Source organism: Zalophus californianus, chromosome 3 (genome assembly GCF_009762305.2).
Source record: "Zalophus californianus isolate mZalCal1 chromosome 3, mZalCal1.pri.v2, whole genome shotgun sequence".
Lineage (NCBI taxonomy): Eukaryota > Metazoa > Chordata > Mammalia > Carnivora > Otariidae > Zalophus > Zalophus californianus.
In genome coordinates, this window is record NC_045597.1 from 140,498,761 (window position 1) to 140,523,973 (window position 25,213).

Below are 25,213 nucleotides of genomic sequence, written 5' to 3' on the forward strand. Positions count from 1 at the left end.
GTGATTCCACACTGCTGAGCCTCGGTTTTCTGCTTTGTGGTGAGATTTTGAGAGGAGGTGTGTTAAGTGTTTGGCCCTCGCAGATACTCAGTGCCTGACAGCGGTGGTTAATATGTTAATAATATTGACAGGATTACTGCCAACAATGACACACAATGGACTAATCGTACTACATGAGATCGAAGAGGTCAGCTAGTTCTCTCTTCTCACTGAAGGGTGGCTAGTCTTCCTTTGAATTATTGTGGAGAAGGAAGTTTGGTTCCACAACTATTTCTTGAACACCTACTCTGTGCCAACTCTTAACAAGATTTATGGACACAAGATTTGGGGGCAACCTCTAAACATCTCTGAATTTAGCAGGGGCATTCAACAAATAAATAGGTAACTCCCCTTCCAATGTGATACCAACGATAATACTAATGATACTGGGACTAGAGTGAGGTGAGAGAGGCACTCATTTTGGGCAAGAAATTATGGTGGGTGCCCAAAAGCTCAGTTATCAAGATACATATTTTAATACAATATTTTAAAAAAACATAAATGCAGGAAAAATCCATGATGAACAAAGCATCAAGATTTTCAACAGGATCTGACATGGCATGTGCATGACTTGCCTCACTTGCCTCCCCCTGGTACCCACCACCACACCATGAGGCAAACATTTATTGGACCCTTACTATGGGTTCTGTCCCTTACTACCCACATGACGGACCTCAAGTAGGTTACTTAACCTTGTTGGGCTTTAATTTTCTTATCAGTAAGAGTAATAGTAATGGGATCTACCTTGGTAGAAGGATTAGGTAAAATGATTTATGTAAAACACTTAGCAGAGAGCTTGGCACATATAGTAGGTGCTCAGTAGGATTAGCTAGTTATTAAGCTCAAAAGGGTTGAGTTAATTGGCCCAAGGTTGCACAGCTGGTGAGGGGCACTGCTGGGATACAAAGGCAACCTACTGAGATATCAGGTGCCCCAAGTGGCTAAGATATGCCCAGGGTGTCCTGGGGCAGGGGAGGAGGAAGGCACTGAGCTTAGCTTGGAGGGTCATGGAAGATCATGAAAGGCTTTCTGAAAGAGCTTGCCCGTCATCATCCTTGTCATCATATGTACCTGACAGGTACATCATATGTACCTGTCATTTCAATCCTCTGAGTTATTCTAAGAAATCACTAGAAGGCAAACTCCACGAGGACAAGGGCCTGGCCCCTTTCTCTTCACTCTTAGATCCCCAGTGTCTACAACAGTGCCTGATGTGTAGTAGTAGCTCAATAAATATTTGTTGAAGTAACGAATGAATGAGAATGATTACCTCAGAAACCTATTCATTTTTATTTTTATTTTTTTTAAAGATTTTATTTATTTATTTGAGAGAGACAGAATGAGAGATAAGAGAGCAAGAGAGGGAAGAAGGTCAGAGGGAGAAGCAGACTCCCTGCTGAGCAGGGAGCCCGATGCGGGACTCGATCCCGGGACTCCAGGATCATGACCTGAGCCAAAAGCAGTCGCTTAACCAACTGAGCCACCCAGGCGCCCACCTATTCATTTTTTAAAAAATAACTCTCTAGCCACTGGTTTCACCTTGATTCTAATTGTACTGGAGTATTCACAGTTGCCATTTGGAGAGATTGAGATAAGAAAACAACATAAAATCTATCCAAGAAAAGCTCCATTAGATTCTTGAAGACTAGATTCCCACTAGACCAAGAGAACAACAAAACAAGTTGTGGGAAGTTTAAGAACATCATTCCCATATGATGTCCGACCCTCCTTCCACTAATATTGTTATATTTGCGGAGAGTATGGAGAGTATTATCAATATGTGAGACATAATATCTCTGATGCAAAATGGAGACATATTACCTAGGTGGCTAACTCAATGCAGAAAAGAATTTCTTAAAAAATGCAAATCTGTGATAGGGCAACTGAGCAGAACCATAAGGATAAGTTTCCCAACTATGGAAATTTTAATAGCTAGAGTTACTGCTGTGAAAGTCTTAAATCAACTGGACCCAAAATCAGTTATAGGCTTCACATCACGTTATAACAAAACTAGATTCCACTGCATTGGGACAAAAGGGATTATCCACTGTCCCTAGGGGATGATGGATAGAGAAGGGGTGGAAAGAATCGGTAGGGCACAGAAAAATGTGACATACTAATTTTATTTTTCCTCCATTGACAAAAGTGTGGCTATTTCTTGCTATTTATTCTGACGTCCCAAGGTTTGACTGTGACCTCAGAAGGCAACAGGACTTTCTGCATACCATAGTTTTGTCAAGTTCAGTCACTGCTGAAACCGTGTATATCATACACTTCGTAATATGTTTGGTCACACAAATAGTCAAATAGACACTTTAAAGTTTAAAACAAAGTGCACTTAAATTTTTTTTTAAGTTCCTGAAACTTAACCATCTTGAAAAATCAGGAGGTGGGGTTAATCATTTTCATAAGGCTGCAAGAAAGGATTTGGAAGTATTGATATGCAAAGGTCACATCATAAATTTATTATGCATGCTTAATATGTTTTAGAAGGTATACAAATTACACATCAGACGTACAGAATGTGTCTACCTCTTCGCCATCCAGCCGAGAAATAAAGCTTTATCCGCTCTGTACAGCTCTGCACTCCTGCGTCTGCCTCCCTCCCTCCCACCACAAGATGTCTATTTCCTAAATTTTGTATAAATCATCTCCACATAGATCCTTCTAATTTTACTGGGTGAATCATGCAAACTATTGCTCTGCATATTTTGAAACTTTATAAACAGTGTCATTGTAGTGTATGTATTCGTTAGCAGCTTGCTTTTCTTGCTCAGTGTGAGACTCACCCACGTTACCGCTGTGTGGTTATTCCATGTATTACTATACACTATTTATTTACTTCCTGATGATGAAGGTTTAGATTATTTCCAATTTTTTTTGCTATTACATATTACATATAATGCTGCTATGAACATCCTTGTATGTCTCCTTGTGAATCTGTGTGCATTCTCTCTCTGCCTCTGTCTCTATGCACACACACACACACATGCACATACATATATACAATTGCTGGGTCATAGAGTGATTTGTTTTCTATGTTTGAGTTTTCATTATAATTATAGACTCTAAGAGGTGTATGGTACCTTTGAGAAACATCTACTCTTTCTCTCATTTTAGAGGTGAGGAAACTCAAGATGAAGGAAGGTGGGGTGATTTTTCCAGAGCCCCATGGCAGTTATGGGCAGATCTTGGTAGATTCTAAGCCCCCAGCCTCCCACTTCTGGTCTCTGAGATCATTTGGTAAGCCGTGAGTAGCATGAACCCTGGGGCCAGAGAGCCCAGCACGTTGAGAGAATATGGACAGCAGTGGCCCCCAGCCCTCATGAGATATAATGGCTCTGCAGGCTGTTGCAACACGGACGTGCCAAATACGAAGTTCCAAGGCGGGCACCACACAGGTGTTTCCATCATCAACAAGGGGATGCTCCACACCTCCGCCACCTGGTTGGTGGCTCCAGGTGGCGTAATTCTGACCTCCTCCTTAGTGACGATCATTACAAAGCAACAATGTGATATCCACCGTGCTTTTGAGACATGCATTTGCCCACACAGCTGCTCCTTTAAGCATCTATCTGTGTATGTGTATATAGATTATACAGACTCAACAGCGTGAGTATATGTGAATCTGTTAGACATAGGAGCACTTTTAAAAACACAGGACTCCTAAAAGGAACATGTGAAAATCTACAAAGTTATCTAATACTCCCTGGATCCAGGCTCTTCTGTCATGAGGAACTATATCATTAACTTCTCAAGCAGATCACTGGGAACCTTGGTTTTCAAGGACAATGGCAAATACCTCAGCTAGTGAAAAGCAATTTACTGGAAAATCTCATTTATAATCAGATATGTTTTTATTAGGCTTTTATCCTGCTCTCCTGACAAAGGCTCTATTTAGAAAAATAGCAGTCTTTAAAAAAGCATCATTTGAACAGAACTGCTAAAATTACCCTCAAAAATAATTCTAAAGATTGGTTACTGGTCACCCGTCACTACACTAAAACCCTTTCTGGTTTGTAATCTATCTTGCAGAAGACACCTTTTATTTGTAAAGGGAGAAATCACCATTTTTGTGTATATTTTAACCAAACAATTGGGGGGGTAAATTTATATATCTGTACATGCATATATGTGCACATGTTCTTTATCTCTCTGTTCGTCTCACTGTTCCAAATCTACTAAAAGTCCATGAATGTCAGGAAGGTTTTACTGACAAACTGACAGATCATCCTTGCGATCCTCTGCAGTGTCAGCCCCAGAATTATCAGGCAGGGGTGGCATGAGTGTGTGTGGGGGGTGGGGAGGTGAGGGGGTGCAGGGGGGAAGAGATCTGTTCTTTTGGTATTCTTACAGCTCATTCAACAGGCAAATCATATGTCCGTGGTTGATTGCTAAATGTAGACTCTGGAGAGATCTCTGGAATTTGGGCATGAAAGCAACTGAGAGGAGTAGAAAATTAATATGCAGATGTTAACTCTAGTAATTATGACTAAAGGAAAAAAAGTCATATATTTAATTTTGAAAGTGAACTGTCTCCCAGTTTTAGACTAGCACTGATAACGCAAAGGTCAGCTAAGCACCTGAATGAAGTTATTTGTCGGAAGCTGGGCTTTTGCTGCCATGAATAAAATTGGCAAAATGTAGGAAATGGAAAGGCTAGACTGACTGAATGTTGAGAATGGCCAAAGTTTAGACAACACAGTCCTAAGAATAGGTTCAGTCCAGGCACAATCACCAGGCCAAGAGGTGGTGGAAGGCAAATGGCTAGATGGCCCGTGTCCTAGCCACTCCTGCATTTCCTTTGGCTGTAGCACCCCTCAAGCTGTGGTATTACTCGTTTTCTCTCTTCCCCATGGTCACAGACGCCCTGAGGTAAGAGCTATGTCTTACCTGCCTGTGCAGCCCCAGAAACTAGCAGTGCCTAGAGAAGTGCATCAAGAAGGCATCAATAAGTGCTAGTGGATGAACTTCTCAGATTTTATTCAGTTGCAATACCATGTGGATGGGGACATGGGGATGAATAAATGTAAAAGTGCTTTGAAATGCATCAAGAGGTACCAAAATATTTCTTCCATCAACCTGCCATGGGGCCTGTTCTAACAGTAGAATATTTTCAGCGGGTTAATTCATTAGGCTCTGTTAAAATATAAGAATGGGTTGAGTTATCAGTCATTATGCCTTATTCTGCATTAATTTATCTTTCTTCTTTCCAATATGGTGGCTAAGTGGAGTGCAGGCAACAGCTGAAGCTGAAAACAGTAAGCAGAGTGGGCTCTTAATAAACATTTGTTGAGTGATGAATGAGTGAATATTCCTGTCTGCATAGCAGTAGAAACATTTGTTGAGTTCCTATTGTATTTAAAAAAATAAATTGCTCTAGATATTAATCTAATTTTAAAAGGATGGTCAAACTATAACTCCTCTAACAATCTAAGATAATTTAGTACATTTTGCTGTCATTATCAGATGCTTTGAAAAATGTTACTTATTGCCTCCCCTTGGAAAGACAAAGACAAAGATACCATTAGACCGGGCATTTTCCATAATTGCTGATGAATGTTTGTAGAGCACAAAGGGAAATGGAAAATTTTCAGTTTGAAGATCCATCTGATTAACTTAGAGAGCCAGTTGGAAAAGCGCTGTGCATCCAAATGGATTTATAAAATCTGAAGTATTGGGTAAGTCTCAGTTTCTATAGTGGTCTGAGGCAATGTGGCATGGGGACGTGAGCACAGACAACTCACTGACTTTGGGCAAATTACTTACGCTCTCTAAGCCCATGTATGCTGATCCGTAAGATGGGGATGACAATAATATCTACTTTGGAGGCTGATGTGAGAATTCAGTATCGAAAAGCTAATATTCTGGGAACTCATTACGTCAGGCATCGTGTCAGGTTTTGGGCCTCCTAGAGTGAGATGTCTGCACTCACAGGGCCGCCATGCTAGCCATGACACAGGAAGCTCCTATAAAGCTAGAACGGTGCTAGGCACAGAGCAGATGCCTACTGGATGAGAGATAGAGTGCTACGGAGCCTCCACCCCGCCTCCCCCCTGATGGTGGGCCTGCAGTTAGTTGAATGGCTATCTGCTGGCTACCCGTGCTTGGAACCGGCCTCAGGCGTGGGCATGCTCAAGTGACTGCTGTCCCTAATGCCTCAGTGTTCCCAGGATTGGCTTCAGTTCCAGTAGTTCTAGAACTGCAGAGAGAATGCCACAGTCATTTGGGGTCCAACTTCTTGGTTCAAATCTCAGCTTTACCATTTAACATTGTAAGCAATTTACTGAATGTCTCCAAACATCAGTTTCCATCATGTGTATTACGAGGTCAGTAATAGTGCCTATTCTAACAGGATTGCTCTAAATATTAAATGGGATAATGTATATATAAAGCTCCTAAGTCAGCACTCAGGAAATACTAGCTGTTGTTTTTATTAATAATCATCTTTGTTGACTTATATGCAGACAAAAAGACAGGGCATTTGTGACTTCCCTTTGAATTTTTAACGCTTTTACCCACACAGCTACCCACACTCCCAACAAGCATCATCCTTTACAGTGTAACTTCTATTAAGTTTTCTGGCTGAATGATTTTTCTCCTTAGAAGGTACTTTAAATGATCGAAGTTGTCAAATTTAAATGATTTAAATTTACATTATTTAGATTGTTGAAATCTTAATTATTTGAACTACCAAATTATCTTTGCAATAGGTAATCTCCTTTGGCCACCACAGGGACCTTAGGGGATTGATATGGGTGATATGCTGTCCCCATGCTGCTGACACGAAACCAAGGCAAGGAGAGATTAAGTGAGTGACTCCCTCAAAGTCGCATGGCTGGTCACCGATTGGTCTAAGTCCTGCTCGAGATGCTGAAATTACTATTTAATTATCAAAGCCTTATTCACCGCAGGGACTCAGAAATAGGCACGGAAATCAATTTCAGAAAATCACTCAGCAGAAACTGGAAAATGTTTTCAGTAAGTTGGAAAATCAGACTAAAGAATTAGCCCCCAGACTTGGGTTGTGAAGCCTAGAAATTCACACTAAGGTTTTTTGTTTGTTTTATTTTTGTTTTTAAGCCTGTGAATTCTGCTTTCACCTATCACTTGTAGTATAGAATCCCAAGGATGACCAAAGCCATTAGAAATTAAATTTACAAGTTTCTGTGGTTGTTTTTAAAGGGGTTCCACATTTCTAGGAATCTTATTTTCCTCTTTGGGCACACAGGAGCAGATCTTGCCTGTAGGGATGGGTCATAAACTCTCCAAAAGGTCCAAAAGAGCATCTTCCTGCCTGCACTGGTCCTTTCTAGAGTGCTTTCCCTTTCCTAGGGGAGGAAGGCAGTGAGCTTCCTTTTTGATTGACCTCAATAGTATCATGACTTTTTTTTTTTTTTAAAGTAGGCTTCACACCTAGCATGGACCCCAATGTGGGGCTTGAACTTATGACCCCGAGATCAAGACCTGAGATGAGATCATGAGGCGGAAGCTTAATGGACTGAGCCACCCAGGCACCCCTTGACTTTCGATTTGAGGAGCCAGGGCAGAAGAACCAGCGGTCCTCCGGACCCTTAGAGAGTAGTTGTGCCAGACCACCCACGCCTTCTTGACCCACTTTTCCCCAGCCATTGCTGCACCAAGCTTCTGCCGAAGCTACGGGGTGCCTCGCTTACTTTCTGCTGGTGCAGGGTGGGGAGGCTGTGGGATAGGGATCGCTGGAGGAATCTCCTGCCCTCAGGTGGGTATGTCCCGGAAGTCCCAAGTCCTGGGACTTCACGCCCATGGACCAACCTTGGTTGATGGGAGAATGGAGGCGAGTGGATAATTTTGAGGTGCAGCACTTGAGAATTTTCAGACAGTCCCTGCAGGATCAAGCCCAGGTGACCACAGGGATGACCAACAAGGAAATGTGTCTTTACAATAGCTTTCCTACCTCCCATTTCTACTGCCCCAGTCCCCCACTCCTGTTCCTGATGTCACTTCCAAAGCTATGCTAACTGCACGCAAGCTCCTGTCTCCAGCTCCTGCTTTGGGAGAGGGCACAGGGACCTATGCTGGTTTTCAAAGTAAACTGATTAATATACATCTGGGAAGGTCAATATTCCATATAATGTATCTCCAACTCAAATGACAACTATTTCTTGATTCTTCCATGAGAGAAGGAATACTGTGATGGTGGAAAATGCCCCGAAAAAGCAGGTGTGGGTTTCAGTTTAGCCACTAATTAGTTACATGACCCAAGCTACACCATTTAACCTTTTGGAGCTCAGTACCTGATCTATAAAATAAAGGAGATGATTTGGATTACATCATGTCCACAATTGTATATTTGTGAAATAAAAGCATCTGGGTGACGGTTTGTAGTGGCTGCCATTCCCCTCATTAACCCTACGGATTGTTTTGTCTAAAAAATATGGCAACACTTTAATGCAACTTTAGACAAGCAAGTGAAACAGCCTCCTGAAGGTCTAGATTAGGGAATGAGTAGCTATTTGGAACCTCAGAAGACAATAATGCTGACAAAAAGAGAACAAGCTGGCTTCTTTGGGAGTCAGCAAACAGCAGGGGCTGCAGCATTAAGATAAGAACAGAGTAATGAGAAAACGAGTTGCAACCAACTTCCTTGGCTGCGTCCCAGCGGTCACTCAGTGATTCAACACATCCCTAACAGGCCTTGACAAATGGACTCCAACTGGGGAGATTTTTTTCCTCCTTAGAAGTTACTTGGGAACTTGGCTTGGGAAAATGCTTTGACTTTGAGAAAAATAACACAAAATCCTACAAGTGTCAGAGAGAGGAAATAAAAACATTGAAGGGGTATAGGGCTCCATGAATCCCAAATCAAGGAACATCATTCCAGAAAAAGATGGAAGATCAGGATAGCTAAGTCAATCATGAGGGCCACAAAACATGCAAAATAAATGGGCTATAAAGCAATGAGGTTGCAGATGTTGCCATTTATAAGACATACAAGGCATTTACGAGATGTAATAAGATACATAACATAGGTATTGTTAGCTCCATTTTACACATGAAGAAAAGAGGCTCAGAGAGGTGAATAATTTGTCTGATGACACAGAGCCAGGTGGTGGCAGAGCTGGGATTTTTGTTTTTAAAATATGTATTAAAAATTAATTAAATTTATATTTATCAAGGTAATACATGCACATAGTTAACAAATCAAACAATACTGAAAAGCACATAATGAAACAAAACAGTGTTTTCCATATTGCTGCCTTTTGTTCTCTGAGTGTATTTCCCAGTGCTTTCATTTCATGTTTTATTTTGGCCATAATATTCTTAATTTCAAGAGCTTTTTCTTCTTCTATGGTCACTCCTATTATTTTTTAAAGCATCCTGTTCTTGTTTCATGGATGAATATCTTAGCTGTCTAAGGATATCAACAATGGTTTTTGGGTTTTATTTTCTTCTCCCTGTTTGCCCTGAATATAATTTTTTCCTATTTTCTTTGGCTTCTGTATTTCGTATGGGAGGTCTTCACAAAATTTTCTGTGATTCTCAGTATCTGTTTGCATATAATAGTAAGGCATTAAAAGACTGAGCAGGAGTTGTATGTGTGCATCCCACACACACATTACACAGGATGTATTTATACTAAAAATTATTCATTGTTTATATGAAATTCAAATTTAACTGGGCTTCTTGTATGTCCATTTGCTAAATCTGACAACCCTGGGTATATGGCTTATGAACTCCTACCTTCTGGGTGACTGGGCTATAGGTTTTCAATCCAGAGATTTGTTCCATTTCACTTCATTCCCTCTTCTGAGCTCTGTCTCTCCTTCCCACCTTGTATTTTCCTCAGTCCAGAGTCTGCTCTTTCATTTCTCCAGGGGATAAACCTTTAGCTGTCTCCAGGGGTAGAGGAAAGAAGCTAACTGACCACTTTGGGAGAGCATTTTGTGGGCTCTGCATGTTCTGTAAACTGGCTTGCTATCGATCTCCTTATCTTCCTTAAGCTTTGAGAGTCACATTCCCTTTTCATGGCACATTTTGTCTCTGGGGTCCAAACAAGGTCTTACAGGGCAAAGTATCTTGCTTCTCAGAGCTATTCTCTGTAGGTCCTACTTTTCACTTCTACTCTGCTATATCAGTTACCATTTGTTGGTCAGTCTTCGATTCTCCACCAATGTACTGACATCTCTTCTCAGTTGTGGTGTGCCCTCTCTCTTTCTCCTTCCAGATTTATGCCTTTATTTTTCTTTTAAATTTATTTGGTATCCTTTCAGTGGAGTTTCAGGAGAGAGAGGACATAGACACATGGGCTCAATCTACCAGGTTTAACTAGAATGCCAGAATGCAATTTAAATCCAGACCGACATACCTCCAAAGCTTTTACTCCTTCCACAATACCATTTACTAAGTCATTCAGTGGAATCCAACAATAAATACCTATGGCATAGATTGTTAGTTGTCTAATCTAATATCCCTCCTTCCTTTATTAATAATAGAACCCCTACTTTTTTAGCAGGGCACATGGTTACCCAGAATAAAGACTTCCTTTCCCAACCTTCCTTCAACCTAGGTATAGCCAAATGACTAAATTCTGTCCAATGAAATGTAACTGGAAGAGTTATGTGGAGCTTCCAGAAAATTCTCTTAAAAGACAACCTGCATTTAGGAATGTCTTCCTGTTGCCTTCATATAGAAATGATAACTTGGGATGTTCACATTTGTATAAAACAAAGGATAAAGGAGTTTAAAGATAATGAAAACTGTTAGGGCATAGAAATTGAAATAGGAAACAACATTTTTATAGAATTTAAGCTATAACAAAATATAAAACAGTGTAGGATGTAGCATTTAAGAAGCTTCATGTGGTAAATAACATGGCATTCATCTGTAAAATGTTCAATATTTTGATGTGAGTGGTAGTTTTACTGATGTATACATAGTTTTTAAGCGCATTCTAAGTACTTAATAAAGTAATTCTTAAATCAAATACCAAAAAAGAAAAGATAACCTGCATCACATTTTGGCCCCCTTTTTTCCTTGCCCCTTCTTTCTTTCTGCTAGCTGAAATGTGGACATTATGTTTGGAGCTTGAGCAGTTATTTTGGACTATGGTAGAAACCACGTGCTGAAGGCAGCAGCTCAGAAAGACAAAAGGAGCCCTGGGTCCGTGAGGACTTAATGTAGCTACTCTACCATCTCCACATTGTGGATCTCCAAATTTCTTTTACGTGATAGAGAAGTAAGCCACTGCTATTTTGGGGTTTCTCTCCCTTACAATGGAATCTAATTCGAACTGACAGAATGCCAAAGTGCAGTAAGATTTCAAAGAGAGTGGAACAGTCTTCCTAGAAAAGGCGATGGAGGAGATGGCCCTTAAAGGAAAGTTCAGCCAGGTGGGGAAGGGCAGGGACAGGGTCTCATGCAGAAACAGCGTGATTAGGGTACAGGGGCACCTCATGAGGTGTTTTCAAAGGGCAATAGGTAACCAGGCTGTAGTGGCCAAATCACATGGGAGAGGAGTGGAAGATAAGAAGGAAAAAAGGCTGGGGGCAGATCATGGAGGGCTCTGGAACTTGAACCAAGTTTGAAGCAATGAAGCCACTGAAGGTTTTTGAGATGGAAGTTGGAGATACATGATTAGAATGTGAGGGAGGGTTAGGCTGAAGAATTCCAGAGCCTTCTACACACATATATAAGGTTATATGGAGATGAGGCTAAGGGAACAAATCTGAGTAGAGAGAGAAGAACATGGGCTCAAAAACTCATTTGTGGGAACAAGGAGAAAAGAAACCTACAAAGAACCCAGAAAAGGAAGGAGAAAAGCAGCCAGATGTTGGGGAAGAGAAGAGGGTAGAAAATGATCGTGAGAAGTCCGTAAACCTTTAGAGGTCTCAACAAAGCTAGACAATATCAGAAATGAGTAAAGGACATTGAATTTGAGGACAAGGAAGTCTCTAGTGACCTCTGAAAGAACAATTTTGGTTGAATGTGAAAGGGCACGTTGGTCTTCGAAGTGTGAATACGTGTTAGGAAAATAAAGGTAGTAATGTGTTCCATTCATTTTAAAAGGTAGGCAGTAAAAGAAAGGTAAATTGAAAAGCAATTAAAGATCTCTAAGGGATCAAGTGAAAGAATTTTTTAAGGAAGGGAAATGGGTCTTTAAGAGGAAACTCTGCCTATCGGTGAAGGAAGACACTTCCAGGCTGCTAAAATAGGTGATACCCGATGGAGCAGGTCTCAGAGGAAATAAGAGCAATGGAATTCCCAGCTCAGATGGCAGCTTGAACTTTGGAGAAAAGGAGGACAGCTCTTCTGAGAAAGAGAACTAGAGGAGAAGCAAGAAAGGAAGACTTGGATTTCAAGTCAGCCTTTCAGCAACAAATCTTTCTTTAGCATCATCAGCACCATTATGGATCTGACCAGAAATAATAGTCCAAAGTAGCAATCTTCCCCAGTCTCTAAAATAAAAATGGCCATCGCTTAGCTTCAGAGTCAAAATCTCACACAAAACTCATAAAATAGAAGAAAGCTATAAATCTCACGTGGTAGCCCTGATTTTCTTGTCTTACAGATACCACCTTGATGAAGTTCATTTAGATGAGGGGAAAACAACAACCGAAAGTTTAGCTCATTTACACATTGATACCAGTGTTAGAAAAGCAAGCAACCCCCAATATGGACCTGAAAATTAATCACAGGATGAAATTTTCAATATCCATTTGTCAGATAGATCAAATGCCAATACCTACTCAAAGTACAGCGTGAGGTCCGTTGCTAATATTGACTGCTTCAAAAGCTGCATAAGGTCACTATATTCCTTGGAGGACAAATTAGCAAAGATGTTGTGACCCTGTAATGAGAAAGTAAAAAGTCACAAAAGACAACATTAAATCTGAGGTTGTTGATTACATGTGTTTCTTATATTAAAAAAAAAAGTATGGGTACATGATAAAATCATTTAAGACAATTTAATGACATTTCGTGCAAGTACAAACATTCTCTGGCAGACAGAGCAAAGGTGGAAAGTGCAATCATTTTCGAGGATTACCAAGGGGCACTTTGTTATTCTTTATTAGACTTTATTAGTCCTAAATAGAAAACTCCGAAAATCTTTAAACTTACTGTGTATATGTTTGTGCTGACAACTTCATTTGACTGCCACTTCCCGTGGAATTTACTGAGTGTAGAAGTTGACAAAACATTTGGGAATCTTTCTGACCCTAAAATGAACACTAGTTTCTCTAATAAAGACTTAAGTTGGCATTTTGGAAGCACCGGCTATGGCAACAAAGGACTTCAAGAAGAAGAAAAAAAACCTTAGACCAGTGGTTCTCAGCTGAGGGTGATTTTGGCAATGGGGACTTCCGGCAACGCTTAGAGACACTTTTGATTGTCACACTGACTGGGTGTGTTGTTGGTGGGTAGAGGCCTGGGATGCTGCTAAATCTCTCACAATGCACAGGAGGGACCCCACAACAAAGATGTACCTGGCCCTGCATGGCAACACGGCCGAGTTTGAGAATCCCTGTGTGAAATTGTGAAGATACATCCCAATGAAGCGTGTGGTAGTTTAAGCTCAGTATGTAATTACTGAGTGGCTAGAATGTATAAGATGTGGTTCTTGGCGTAGTTCTTGGGATTGGTAAGATGACTTTTACCTAGGAAAACTTGCACCTGTATCTCCGTACCTTTGGAAAGCATACTTCTTTTCATCAAAATTTGTTTTGGCTACATTAGACAGTTCTGCAATGTTTTTATAAAGTGAAAAAAAAATCCTTGTGTAAAGTGACCGACAATTCACTTAATCTGTTGTCAGGGACTTTTTCATTGATCAGGTTTTCTTAGCATGAATTATGAACTCATAAACACGAGGCCTGGGAACCAGAGGAGTTTTAAACCCGGTGTTGAGAGCCAGAAGGTGCTGCAGAAGGAAGGGGCAGAATGACTGCCTGAGAATAAACTATTCTCTACCAAGAGGTAAATTAATTCTTTCAGGGGACCAGAATATCAATTAGCAAATTAGTTCTTACCAGGAGCCAGATGATAATCTCCTTCCCTGGGTTAATTTATCTCATTGGGTGAACCCTCTGCTCCTTAAAGACTAGAGTATATTGGTTTCACCTGGGACCAGGTCCAATATTAATAATAATTTTCAAATGAACTCTTCCAGACCCTTAATTCAGCCATTAGGAAGAAGACAAATAACTAGAGGTAGGCCATGCCATAATTCTGCACGGGTTTCTTTGCCTGAGCCTTGCCCCATGGATCAATCATGGGCTGCTGTGCTGGGGGCCTGGGAGAAAGTGGGTGGAAGCCGTGGAAAAGTCGTCACCTGGATCCAGACCCATGTGTCTAGCATCTCCTGGTGAAAGAAATATAGCATTTAGGAGTAAGTTACAGTAAAAACTATGTGGAGTTCAGGAGACAGTAGGTCTGAATTTGAGGATTTTTTTTTTTTAAGATTTTTTGTTTATTCATTTGAGAGAGAGAGAGAGAGCAAGAGCATGAGCAGGGGGAAGGGGCAGAGAGAGAAGCAGGCTCCCTGCTCAGCAGGGAGCCCGATGCGGGACTTGATCCCAGGATACTAGGATCATGACCTGAGCCGACCTGAGGACAGACACTTAACCGACTGAGCCCCCCCGGGCGCCCTGAGGATCTTGACCATTTCGTGAGACAGCATGCTTTACCAATTTTAAAGGACATAGAGTAACTGACACAATTTACACCTAACAGAGTGATAAAGATAAGCTTTAATAAAAAGAATAGCTAATTTGCAGAGTATTGCTTATATGCAAATTGACCTTCTACAGTGCCTCAAGGGTTTGGTCCCTGAAACAGATCTGCCTCCCTGAAATACTGCTTCTACTCCTTGTTTAGGGAGCAAAGAAAACCAAATGTGGAGGGAGCAAGGTCTGGAGCGACTTTTCACCCTGCTGCTGCCTCATTTGAAAAGCGGGGTGATAATGACATCTGCATGTTTGCCTTTCCGAGGGGCAGGGCAGGAGCGGATGTGAGGGGAGTGCCAGGCCCCAACCCACACACCAGTTGCTCAGGGCACAGTTCCGTTATTATTGTTCTTCATAGAGAACCCTGGAGTGAAGACCAGCCAATGTGTTTTGTTTGTATGAAGCCAAATTATGAGTTAGTGGGGTTTGTTTTTCCCAGGAAACAAATGACCCTCTGAGAAAACCCTAACACCCTGTTTCTAATCCCTGTCGTTCTGAAGGGGGGAGTTCCTGGGGTCAGAGGTACAGAAAACACAGTCTGCACCCAAGCTCCTCACCCTCCCTTCTACCCTCTTTCTTCCACAGCGCTCAGCTGAAACATGGCTTACATAGGAAAATTCCAGAGCCGCAGATGCTGGGATGCTGGTTTCTGTCAGAGTTGCTGAGAGCCTAACCCTTGATGTTTCATTCCCAACTGAAAATACATCTCCCCCAGCAGTTTTGCCCTTCCCCAGCCGCACTGGGTTCCGGAGTGCTGACTCTCCTTTATGGGGTCGAAGAAGGCTTTCGTGATATTGCAAAAGGCATGCTTTCTCAAGATAGGCTGGAGGAAGCCTGGAAGAAAACCCTCCATATTTAATGATGCTATTCCAGTGAAGCAGGGCCTTAATGATGATAATAATAATAATTAATGGCACAGCTAGAGAACTGACAAATAATGGGGAACAGATGATCCCTTCTTGGCCTAAAAAAAAAAAAAAGTCTGTATGCCTGCAGAAAATTAAACAGATCCTTTCCTGGCAATTTAAAACTCAGAGGCCTCAGCCAGAGTCAGTTAGTGGTTTTTCTTTTTCTCCGTGGAGAGCTCAAAGTACAAAAGCCCAACTATTTTCAACTCCTGCACTGCCACGTGAAACAAAATAAGGCATATGACTTTAGCCCTGGGTCTCAAGTTTAGCTGCAATTCTCACTTTCAGACTGCTCCCACCAGCAATTTTGGGTTCTTTTATCTTTTATAGCTTTCTCAATTGTGCTAATAAAGTGTAACTTTCTCGCCCTGTTTCTACTTCTACTGTCTTTTAAAATGGCTTTGGATTTCGCGAAATGGGAACATTGGGCCACTCACTACTTGGACCAAGTCACTCTGTCGGTGGGCTTCTGTATTCCTTCAGGAAGGTAAGACTGTGCTTTGGTGACAAGCTATATAAGCAGTCTCCTCTGCTAAGTGGACCTGAAAAGTCTTCTTACCAATAATGAGACCCAAATGAAATCTGCTCAGGAAGAATTTGAATAAGGTTCTTAATCAGGCATCTGAAAGAATTTTAAAAAGCCACCAAGAAAAACAATCTTTTGGCCTAAAAAAAAAAATGTGTCCCTCTTCCCTGTATCTACCTGTGGCACTACAAAGAAAGAGGTAGCAAACATTGTTTTATTGGTTTTCTGTCAAGGGGAGAAGCAGAATATTAGGTCTGTACCTCACTTTGAAGGATCATCACAGCATGGTTAAAATGGTGATGCTCCAAGGTAGCGGAAGTTCCGTAGAGCTGGGCCAGGGCAGAGCCGCTCCTGAAAGAGGACAGAAGGGTGAGTGACCCAGGCCTTCCACCTGCCAACAATTCTCCCACACCAGCTCTTTGGATCAAACTGCTTTCCCTGCTTTGGCAAAGGAACATGAGCATCTACATTCTCAGGAAACTGTGTAGTTCACTCATCCATGAAGGAAATATTTCGAAAAACTTCTATGTGTTAGGCTAGGGCCGGTGGATGATACAACAATAAATGAGACAGAGTCCATGTTGCTAAGAAATTTACAGACTAGTAAGGAAGATGAGATGTGGTCATAAGGGAAAATAATGCACATAACCCAGATACCCAGATACCTTAGAAATTGTTCCAGGTCCAACCAAAGTGCTGTGGATGATCTGAGGACAAAAGACATAATTTCTAGCTCAGGGGATCAGGGTACGCTTCATGAACTAAACCTTATGTAGCTTCTGAGCGCCCAGAACAACTAACTGTCTTATACTAAATGTATTTGACGCTCCATGGGAAAGCCCTTGGAAATATTAGGCAGAGCCCATTTAACCGCTACATGTACGGCCGACAAGCTCCTACTATGGTTTCCCAGCCCACAGCCCCATTATATCTCAGGGTAGAACTCTGGTAAGTTCCCTGGATTTGGAGTCAGACCCTGGCTCTTGGTAATAGCTCTGGACAATTACTTGGGTGCTTTAAGATTCAGTTTCTTTGTCTCTAAAGTTATGATAATGCTACCTACCTCCTATTATTTATGAAAATAAAATAAAATATTTGAAAGTGCCTGTCATAATGTATGACACGTAGCAGACTGCAGTCTAGTAAATCAATTAAAACCCATATATATTTCCATCTGCGAAAAGAAAATGCTAATTGAGGGGCACCTGGGTGGCTCAGTCATTTAGGTGTCTGCCTTCGGCTCAGGTCATGGTCCCAGGGTCCTGGGATCGAGCCCCACATCGGGCTCCCTGCTCGGCGGGAAGCCTGCTTCTCCCTCTCCCACTCCCCCTGCTTGTGTTCCCTCTCTCGCTGTGTCTCTCTCTGCCAAATAAATAAATAAAATCTAAAAAAAAAAAGAAAAGAAAATGTTAATTGATACTTGAAAAAATCATTTTGAAATATCCGTAAATTTTGCTCATGTAGAACAACTTAATTCTCAACAATATCAGTTCAGCAAAGTATTTGTTGAAAATGTCCAAGTGTGTTCATTTCCAGCTCGTGTGGATTAGGAATTAGAGCATCTTAAGAGCCAAGAGAGATCCAGAGAATCCTATAGTTTAAAGGGCAGTCCTGGGACTCTGACTAACGACCCATCTAGGTCCTTGTATTCTTTCCTGCTCATTCCAGGGAGTTTGGATGTTGAAAGGGCAATTTAGCTTTTACTTGGAAATGCCAGAGGTTGACAGCTCACAGTCTGCCCTGCTAATGAGAGGAGCAAGAACTGCATTTATGTGCGATGTGAAGGATTTTGGTCATGAGCTGCCCTCCATCCCCAAGATCCCCAGCCAGATCAGGAGCCCAGGGACCTGTGATGCTTGGAAAGACTCAGAACTCACCACCTGTTGGGAGAAGCACAGGGTCCATAGGGATTATTATGAATAGAGTTGGTAAGGAGGGAACTAGATTTTAATTGGGTATGTGTTATTTCTTTAAATCTTACCTTAATCTATACCATTTAGTAAGTGAAAATTTGTTAGGCTACTCTTAGTAATCAATGATTAATTAATATTTAATTTTAGTTACGATTTTCTATCAGCTCATTTTTATGAAAATACATTTTTTAAAGTGTACACTGTATGCCTTTGGTTTGGTCTTTGAAATTCTAGGTTGTGTTATATGCATGTCACATCCAATTGCCTGGCATGGAACAGGTGCTTAAAAAATATTAGCTGCTTGGCTAATAAGCTTACAGTGGTATGGCTAGAGATTATAGTTGGAATTGGAAAGTTGACAGTAATAAGCGTGTTAGCATATTTTGTGATAATGTCTTTAACAATGATAGCTATCATGAGTACTTACCTATCATACACTAGGCAATATATTAACAACTTACTATATTATTTCATCTAGTCCTGACAACAGCCACAAAAGAGGTGTTATTTTTCTCATTTGACAGATGAGGAAACCGAGGCTCAGAAGAGTTACGCAACTTTCCCAAGATCTCACAGCTGGCAGGTACCAGTTCTGGACTGGAACCCAAGCTTGTAACTTTCTTCTCATTGCATCATGAGAAAGATAACTTTCTCATTTCTGCTACTGAGTCTCCATTTTTGCCAAGCTGGTTGTCATCAGTGAAAGAAGATTTCAAAATGTAATGCAGAATTTTACTTGTATAACTGCTAACCACAGGCTCAGATTCCTGTGACTTATTTCTATTCACCAGCCAGGCCCAGTTGCACCTCACTTAGTGCTGTGAATCCTGATAACAGAGCTCAGGTCACAGTGCAAAATATTCTCTCTTCCTTTATCATGTTGGTTTAGCAGACCTCACAAAAGTTAAACCAGCTAGATGATCACAAATTACATTTTCTTCTTTCAGGATGAGTAGGATGTTCCCTCCCTTAACCAGGGGACACCTTATAACGAATACTCTGGTGCCTCCTACATTGCTCCTCTCCCCCTTCCCCAGATCCACAGGGCTTCTGAGTGCTGCGTTCCGTCACAAGTCCTCTCGGGTGTTCCTGCAAATGCAGCCATGTGACTGTCCCCCATCTGAGCATCTTCAACAGCAGGCTCTCTCTTTGTTCCCTTTGTAATTCCATCTTATATTCTCCCGACTCTCACACAATACTGAGTTCATCACAAAAATATGTAGATTTTGCAACTGAAGCAGAGTAAGGCTACAAAAGTGCAGGAAGACATTGTGATTCATTCATTCATTCATTCATTCACCTATCATTAATTCACCCAATAAGGACTGATGACTTTCACCAAGCCAGGCTGCAGGCATGTGGAGCACAAAGATGAATAAGGCTTGGCTCTTGCCCTCAGGAAGCCCACAGTCCCCTATAGTTTTGTAGGAGACATTCTCTGATTAGACTTGCCCTGATAACACTCACCTTTCTGCAAACAAGGTGCCGTCTTAGCGTTCACAGAATAGAGCGTGAGACTAAACCTACTTCAGTTTTCTAGAGTAAAATCATATAAGCAAGAATGCTTCCATTTCCATATGGATCCTTTGTTTACACTGTTAGATTTGGTCGTTGTCAGTTTTTCTAAGACTGCAAAACCCTTTGGTGCTTTTTCTCTCGGGCCGAGTATCACTGAGGATGTTGCCTATACCTGCCACTGTCATGCTATGAACCTCCTAGGGCCACAGGAGTGAAGACATTAAACTTGATGTAACTGGCAAAAAATAAAATGTGTCTGTTAGGATATACCTTATCAAAAAGTAGTCTGCAGAATATTAGTTCTTTGAAATATTAAATGGCATGTGGGCAGAAATGAAAAAGTCCCATGGTCAAAATGCTGGGTTTAAAAAGTTAAGGTGTTTTTTTTACTGTAGGTTTTCCCAGTGGTATCGATATGTGAAAATACATTGTGATTTGGCAGGCGAGGAATGTAATATGCAGTATTAATCAATTTTACTTTATCATAAAACCATTTTTTAAAAGAGGCCATGTCTTTCATGTAATATATTTTGTGTAAAGGTATACTTCCAGTTTTTCATGTAAAATATGAAAAAGATACCCAAATCAATTTCATATGGAAAAAATGAACTTTAACACCAGCCTTCATCTTAATTGTCTGCGGTAAGTATATCCATCGTATAAGAGCTTTGGGGCACACACAGTGTAGTTACAAAAATATTACATAACCAAATGTGGAGCTATGTATAGCTCCAAATTGTGGATATCCATATTATATATCCAAATGCCAAAAGCACAGGAATATTTATACATGTGATTATTCATGATGCTCATTATTGATTAGGTCATCCCAACATACTAAAGTTTTTCATTTTTGGATAGGCGACACACCAAGGAGACACTTATTAAAAAGAAACGTTGAAGTGAAAATTCTTTCCCTACAGGCATTCAGCACTTTACACAGGGAGCAAAAATAAATAAATAAATAGATAAACAAACAAACAAACAAACAAACATGCAAAACATGCATAAGTTTGCTAGATGTGCATAAAGAGAGATGTAATGGAAATGTGTGGCCGTGGCTTATGGGAAAGTTTTAAAAGGAAAACTATGAAAGGTAATTAGGAAATTGAGAATTGCTGGGAGGCGGTGAGGAATGGGATTAGGCTGTCACGGCAGATTAATGTGCACCAGGATTTCACTTCTGGGACCTGGCCGAAAGCGACAAGATGGGTTTTCATTCCCAATAAATGAGTATAAGAGATTATGCTAGAAATGAATAGAAGAAGTCTCCTAGGAGAATATACTACAAAGCTGCTTGGTACTGATATTTAATCATCGGGGGCAGCTGTAATGGAGAGGGAGATGAGTGGGCAACGTGGTCCCTAGAGAAAACAGGAGAGAGGTGTTCACAGAGTACTTGCCAAGCATGGTGGGATAGCAGCCCTCTCTGCCTATTGATCATTCACTGCATGCGCTCCAATACTTAAAAATTAAGAATAAAATAGGAAAATGCAAAGGTTCACTCATCAGAAAGGCTAAGAGAATAAATCATATTGTGCTATAACTAAAGTCACAACTTTTTATTGTAGAGGCATTTTGCATTTTATATAGTAATTTGTCCCTTGCTAAATGTCTCCTGTTTCTTTATAGCCTTACATATGAATAAAAGGTACTGTATGCTTTGCCACATAATAATTGGTGCATTTAAATCCCATTTCCAAATCACTTGAAAGGTTGGAATTATACTGTGAATACTTTAAGGGAAGGGACTGTTTGTTATACTTCTTTATTTCTCCCACAATGCCTAGCACAGAGCCTTACACAATAAAGCACTCAATTATTGTGGAATAACAAAGGAAATGAGGATTAGATTTCTTCTTAGGGTTTTTCTAAACAATGGCACACTTACTGAATAAGCCTTATTCTAATCAATAAAAAGGTAATCCCTTCCCCATGATGTAAAAGGTCTCTTCCAGTATTCACTGTTGAAGGAAATTTTAACTGAGGTTGGGTTCAAAAGTGACTCTCTTAGGTAGAAGCAGGGCTGATGGACATCCCATGAGCTGGTAAATTGTGTACAAGTTTAATCGTCTCGAGGAAACACGTCAGACTACCTTGGAACGGGTAGATTTGATCATGTGGTATGAGGATGCCAAAAAAAACCCTGAATTCTAATATCATAAACTTAATACCTATCTCACATGTTGAAAGTTGTTTAATCTTACACCAGTCGCTTGAGATTGGGAAACTTAGTTTCCGTTTTTGTAAAATTAAGGTGTTGAAAAAAGATATGACTACCAAGGTTTAGTTCAGTTCTATGATTTTTTATGGCTCTGCGTCTTGATTTGCTGGATGTCAAAATATATTTTAGTTTTCCAGAGCTCGCATATATGGCAAGGCAGCCAATAAACTGGAAGCTCAAAGGCCCCAAATAAATATTACAAAGTCATGAAAGAGAGTATGATGCAGTGGTTAAAGAGTGGCTTTCGGAATCAGGTAGCCCAGTCCAAATGCCACTCTGCCACGTTCTGGATGTATGAATTTGGGCAAGTTAATTACTTTCCTGAGGCTCAGGCCCTCCCTCTTAAATGGAGACAAAAAATATCTGCCCTATAGGTATGCTGGTGAGCACCGGAGGTAGGAAACAACACACTGTAGTTCCTCTCTTGGTCTCAGGGACTGTTAGTTGCAAAGAAGAGAAATCTATTAGAAGCAGCTTCACTAAAGAGAAGATTGATTAAAAGATAAAATGAACTCTGACAGAGCCCAATCATCACAAGTGTGGCTGGGTCTCCTGGAAAGGGAGGAGAGATGTGGAAAGCATGGATCAAGTCTGCTTTTTCTCTGTCTTTCTCTAGGGTTGTACAATCTCTTTCTGTTTCTCTCTGAATATCTACTTCTTCTCTTCTCTCTGCAGATTCCCTTTCTTGTCTCTCTTATCTACTTGATGTGGTCATCATGGCTTTCCCAGAATGGCAGCTACAGCTCCCAAGTCTCTGTGGATCTGCAGCTTGGATCTCAACATCTAACTGAGTCAATACCGTGGTAATCCAACTCCAAATTCCTAGCAGATAAAATACGATTAGCTGGGTTTTAATTATAGGTGTGTATTCTCAGTCCAAAATGCTGAGAGGTCAACTGGCAAGAAGGGCTGCCATTCTCAGTGTGATACACAGGCTTTCTCTGGGAGGGGACATTGGTATCTAAGCACAAGCATTGTGCCCTTGATTCTTAAAAAGAACTCACAAGGTGCTCAGTCTTGTTTTATGAATATAATTCTAATACATTTATTTCTTCTTTATGCGTAAGTGGCAGAATGGTAGGGGGCTGGAGAGAGGGTGCTAAAGGAAGATACACTGATAATGATGCCATTGACCTGAGAGAGAGAGGCATCCTAAAAAATAATGAAATGCAGACACAGGAACTCAAACATAAGGAACTGTCAGACTCTGTAATGAAAGTATACTCAGTTTACGCTTCAGTAGGCCCCAGGGACACTATTGTCTTAAGTGCAACATCAAACCTCTGTGTATAAATACTATGTTTTATAATAATCTATAAAAGATTACACTTAACAAATCAGGAAACTTTATTGAAAAGCTATATTAAAGTTGTTGAATTGGTTAAAATAAAATCTCATCCATTTATCCATTCATCATTCATTCATTCACTCGTCAAACATTCCTTGTGTGTTTCTTATGCTCTTGGTACTTGTTACGCATTACAGGTACTCAAGAAGAAGGAAAGACACAGCGGTAAATCAGCAATTAAAATGTAGTGAGATGCATACTTTTGAAAAAGCAGAAGTCATTATGTGGGCACAGAAAATTGCAAAGGAGGGCGCCTGGGTGGCTCAGTTGGTTAAGCAACTGCCTTCAGCTCAGGTCATGATCCCGGAGTCCTGGGATCGAGTCCCATATCAGGCTCCTGGCTCAGCGGGGAGCATGCTTCTCCCTCTGACCTTCTCCCCTCTCATGCTGTTTCTCTCTCTCTCTCTCTCTCAAATAAATAAATAAAATCTATATATATAAAAAAAGAAAATTGCAAAGGGGATGGTACCTCAGGGATAAAGCCCAGAGGGTGATGCTTTCAGAGGAGTTTTGGGGAAAGGAGAAGAAGGGCATTCCAGGCAAGGCAGGCAGCATATCGGGGATCAGAGAGAGGTGATTAACTGGACCCCCCTCGAGCACTGCAAATAGCCCCTGTGTCTGGAACACTGATGTGCTGATGGGGGTGTGGGTGGAAGGAGTGGGTGCTGGGCCAGGAAAATGGGCAGGAGCCTGACTGAAAAGGACCTTCAGAGGCTAACCTAAGCAATTTGAACACTATCCTGAAAGTCACAGGAGGCCAGTGAATGTCTTTTAAGCAGGAGAGTGATCTCGTCAGAATATTTGTGAATTATAAAGATTATTCTGGAGTGCCAGGGAGGGGGAAAACCGGAGGAGGGAAGTTGGGCTGCTTGTTGTAGCAATCCAGGACAGATGCGAAGAAGCAGCAGTTAGAGTAAGGATGTGGAGATTTAGACTTTGAGGGGTGCTAGGGAGAAGATCTGGGTGCCTTGTGGATTTCTGGTGCTGCCACTCACTGGGATAGAGGAAAAGGGAGAGGGAAAGACTGATTCTGAGGAGAGTGGGGGACTCCAGCAGGAGTCAGAAGGAGGGAGCGGCAAAACGTGCCTGAGGGCCAGAAGGGCCAAGAACGAAGCTTTGGGAAAAGGGGTCCCTGGGGGTCTCCCCTGGTCAGGTGGCCCTGGAAGCCAGGTGGAAGGCAGGGGCTGAGGAAGTGAAGACAATGAACAGACAACTGTCCAAGAAGACTGAATGGGAAGGAAAGAAGGGAAGAGGACAGAAGCCGGAGGGAGAAGTGGGGATCGAGGTGGGCTTCTTCAAAACGGGGGAGAATCGTTCACATTAACAGGATGCTGAGCACTAGTAGGAAAGGGTAGGAGACACGAGGCAGAGAGAGGAAGATTGATGGAGTGGGGTCCCGCAGGAGGGGGCAAGGAAGGCACCCAAAGCTGAGGTGGAGGGATTAGCCTCAGACGGGAGGCAGCACGGCCCTTTGGCTGAGATAGGAGGGAAGGATGAAAGGATGCGGCCAGACAGATAAGTTTCTACATGGCAGGGGAGGAAATTGAGGGAGTGCTCAATTGATGGCCTCAATTTTCTCGGTGAAGGAGGAGGCACGGTGATCTGCTGAGTGGTGCGGGGGCGGTGGTAGACAGGAGGTGGTTTAGGAAGGGAGAACAGTTTGGTACATATAACTGCTAAAAGCAATGGGGGATGGAACCGGCTGGGGACGCAGAAAGATCAGCGGGGAGTACAGAGCCGCCAGCTGAGTTGGGACAATATATATCTGGTATGTCTCAGACTCTCGCAACTGTGACATTTTCTCCCAAAGCCTTTAAAAATCTAGGTAAAGGAGCAAGAAATTGAATTGTTTGATTGAACTGGGACTGAGTTTTTGCAGAGTAGATGTCACAGAAGGTTAAGAGGGTCAAGAAATCATAGGATATTGAGTAGAGAGGGTTGAAGTGATAGGCTATAATAGGATCCAGGATGCATAGAGAAGTGAGTAAGATAAAAATTCATTTGCTCGATCAGGAGTAAATGCAAGGTGCCA

The 25,213-nt window shown here is 41.5% G+C and overlaps 1 protein-coding gene across 1 annotated transcript in view; it reads right to left on the reverse strand.

Annotated features, from left to right (window-relative positions):
* The window catches only part of PDE11A (phosphodiesterase 11A), a 387,294-nt gene that overhangs the window by 49,931 nt on the left and 312,150 nt on the right, over positions 1-25,213 (reverse strand). Inside the window, exons 14-15 of the mRNA XM_027589688.1 lie at positions 16,439-16,529; positions 12,768-12,868 (exon numbers count right to left, since the gene is read on the reverse strand). Coding sequence (XP_027445489.1) covers positions 12,768-12,868; positions 16,439-16,529 — 192 coding nt within the window. The remainder of the gene's footprint in view (positions 1-12,767; positions 12,869-16,438; positions 16,530-25,213) is intronic.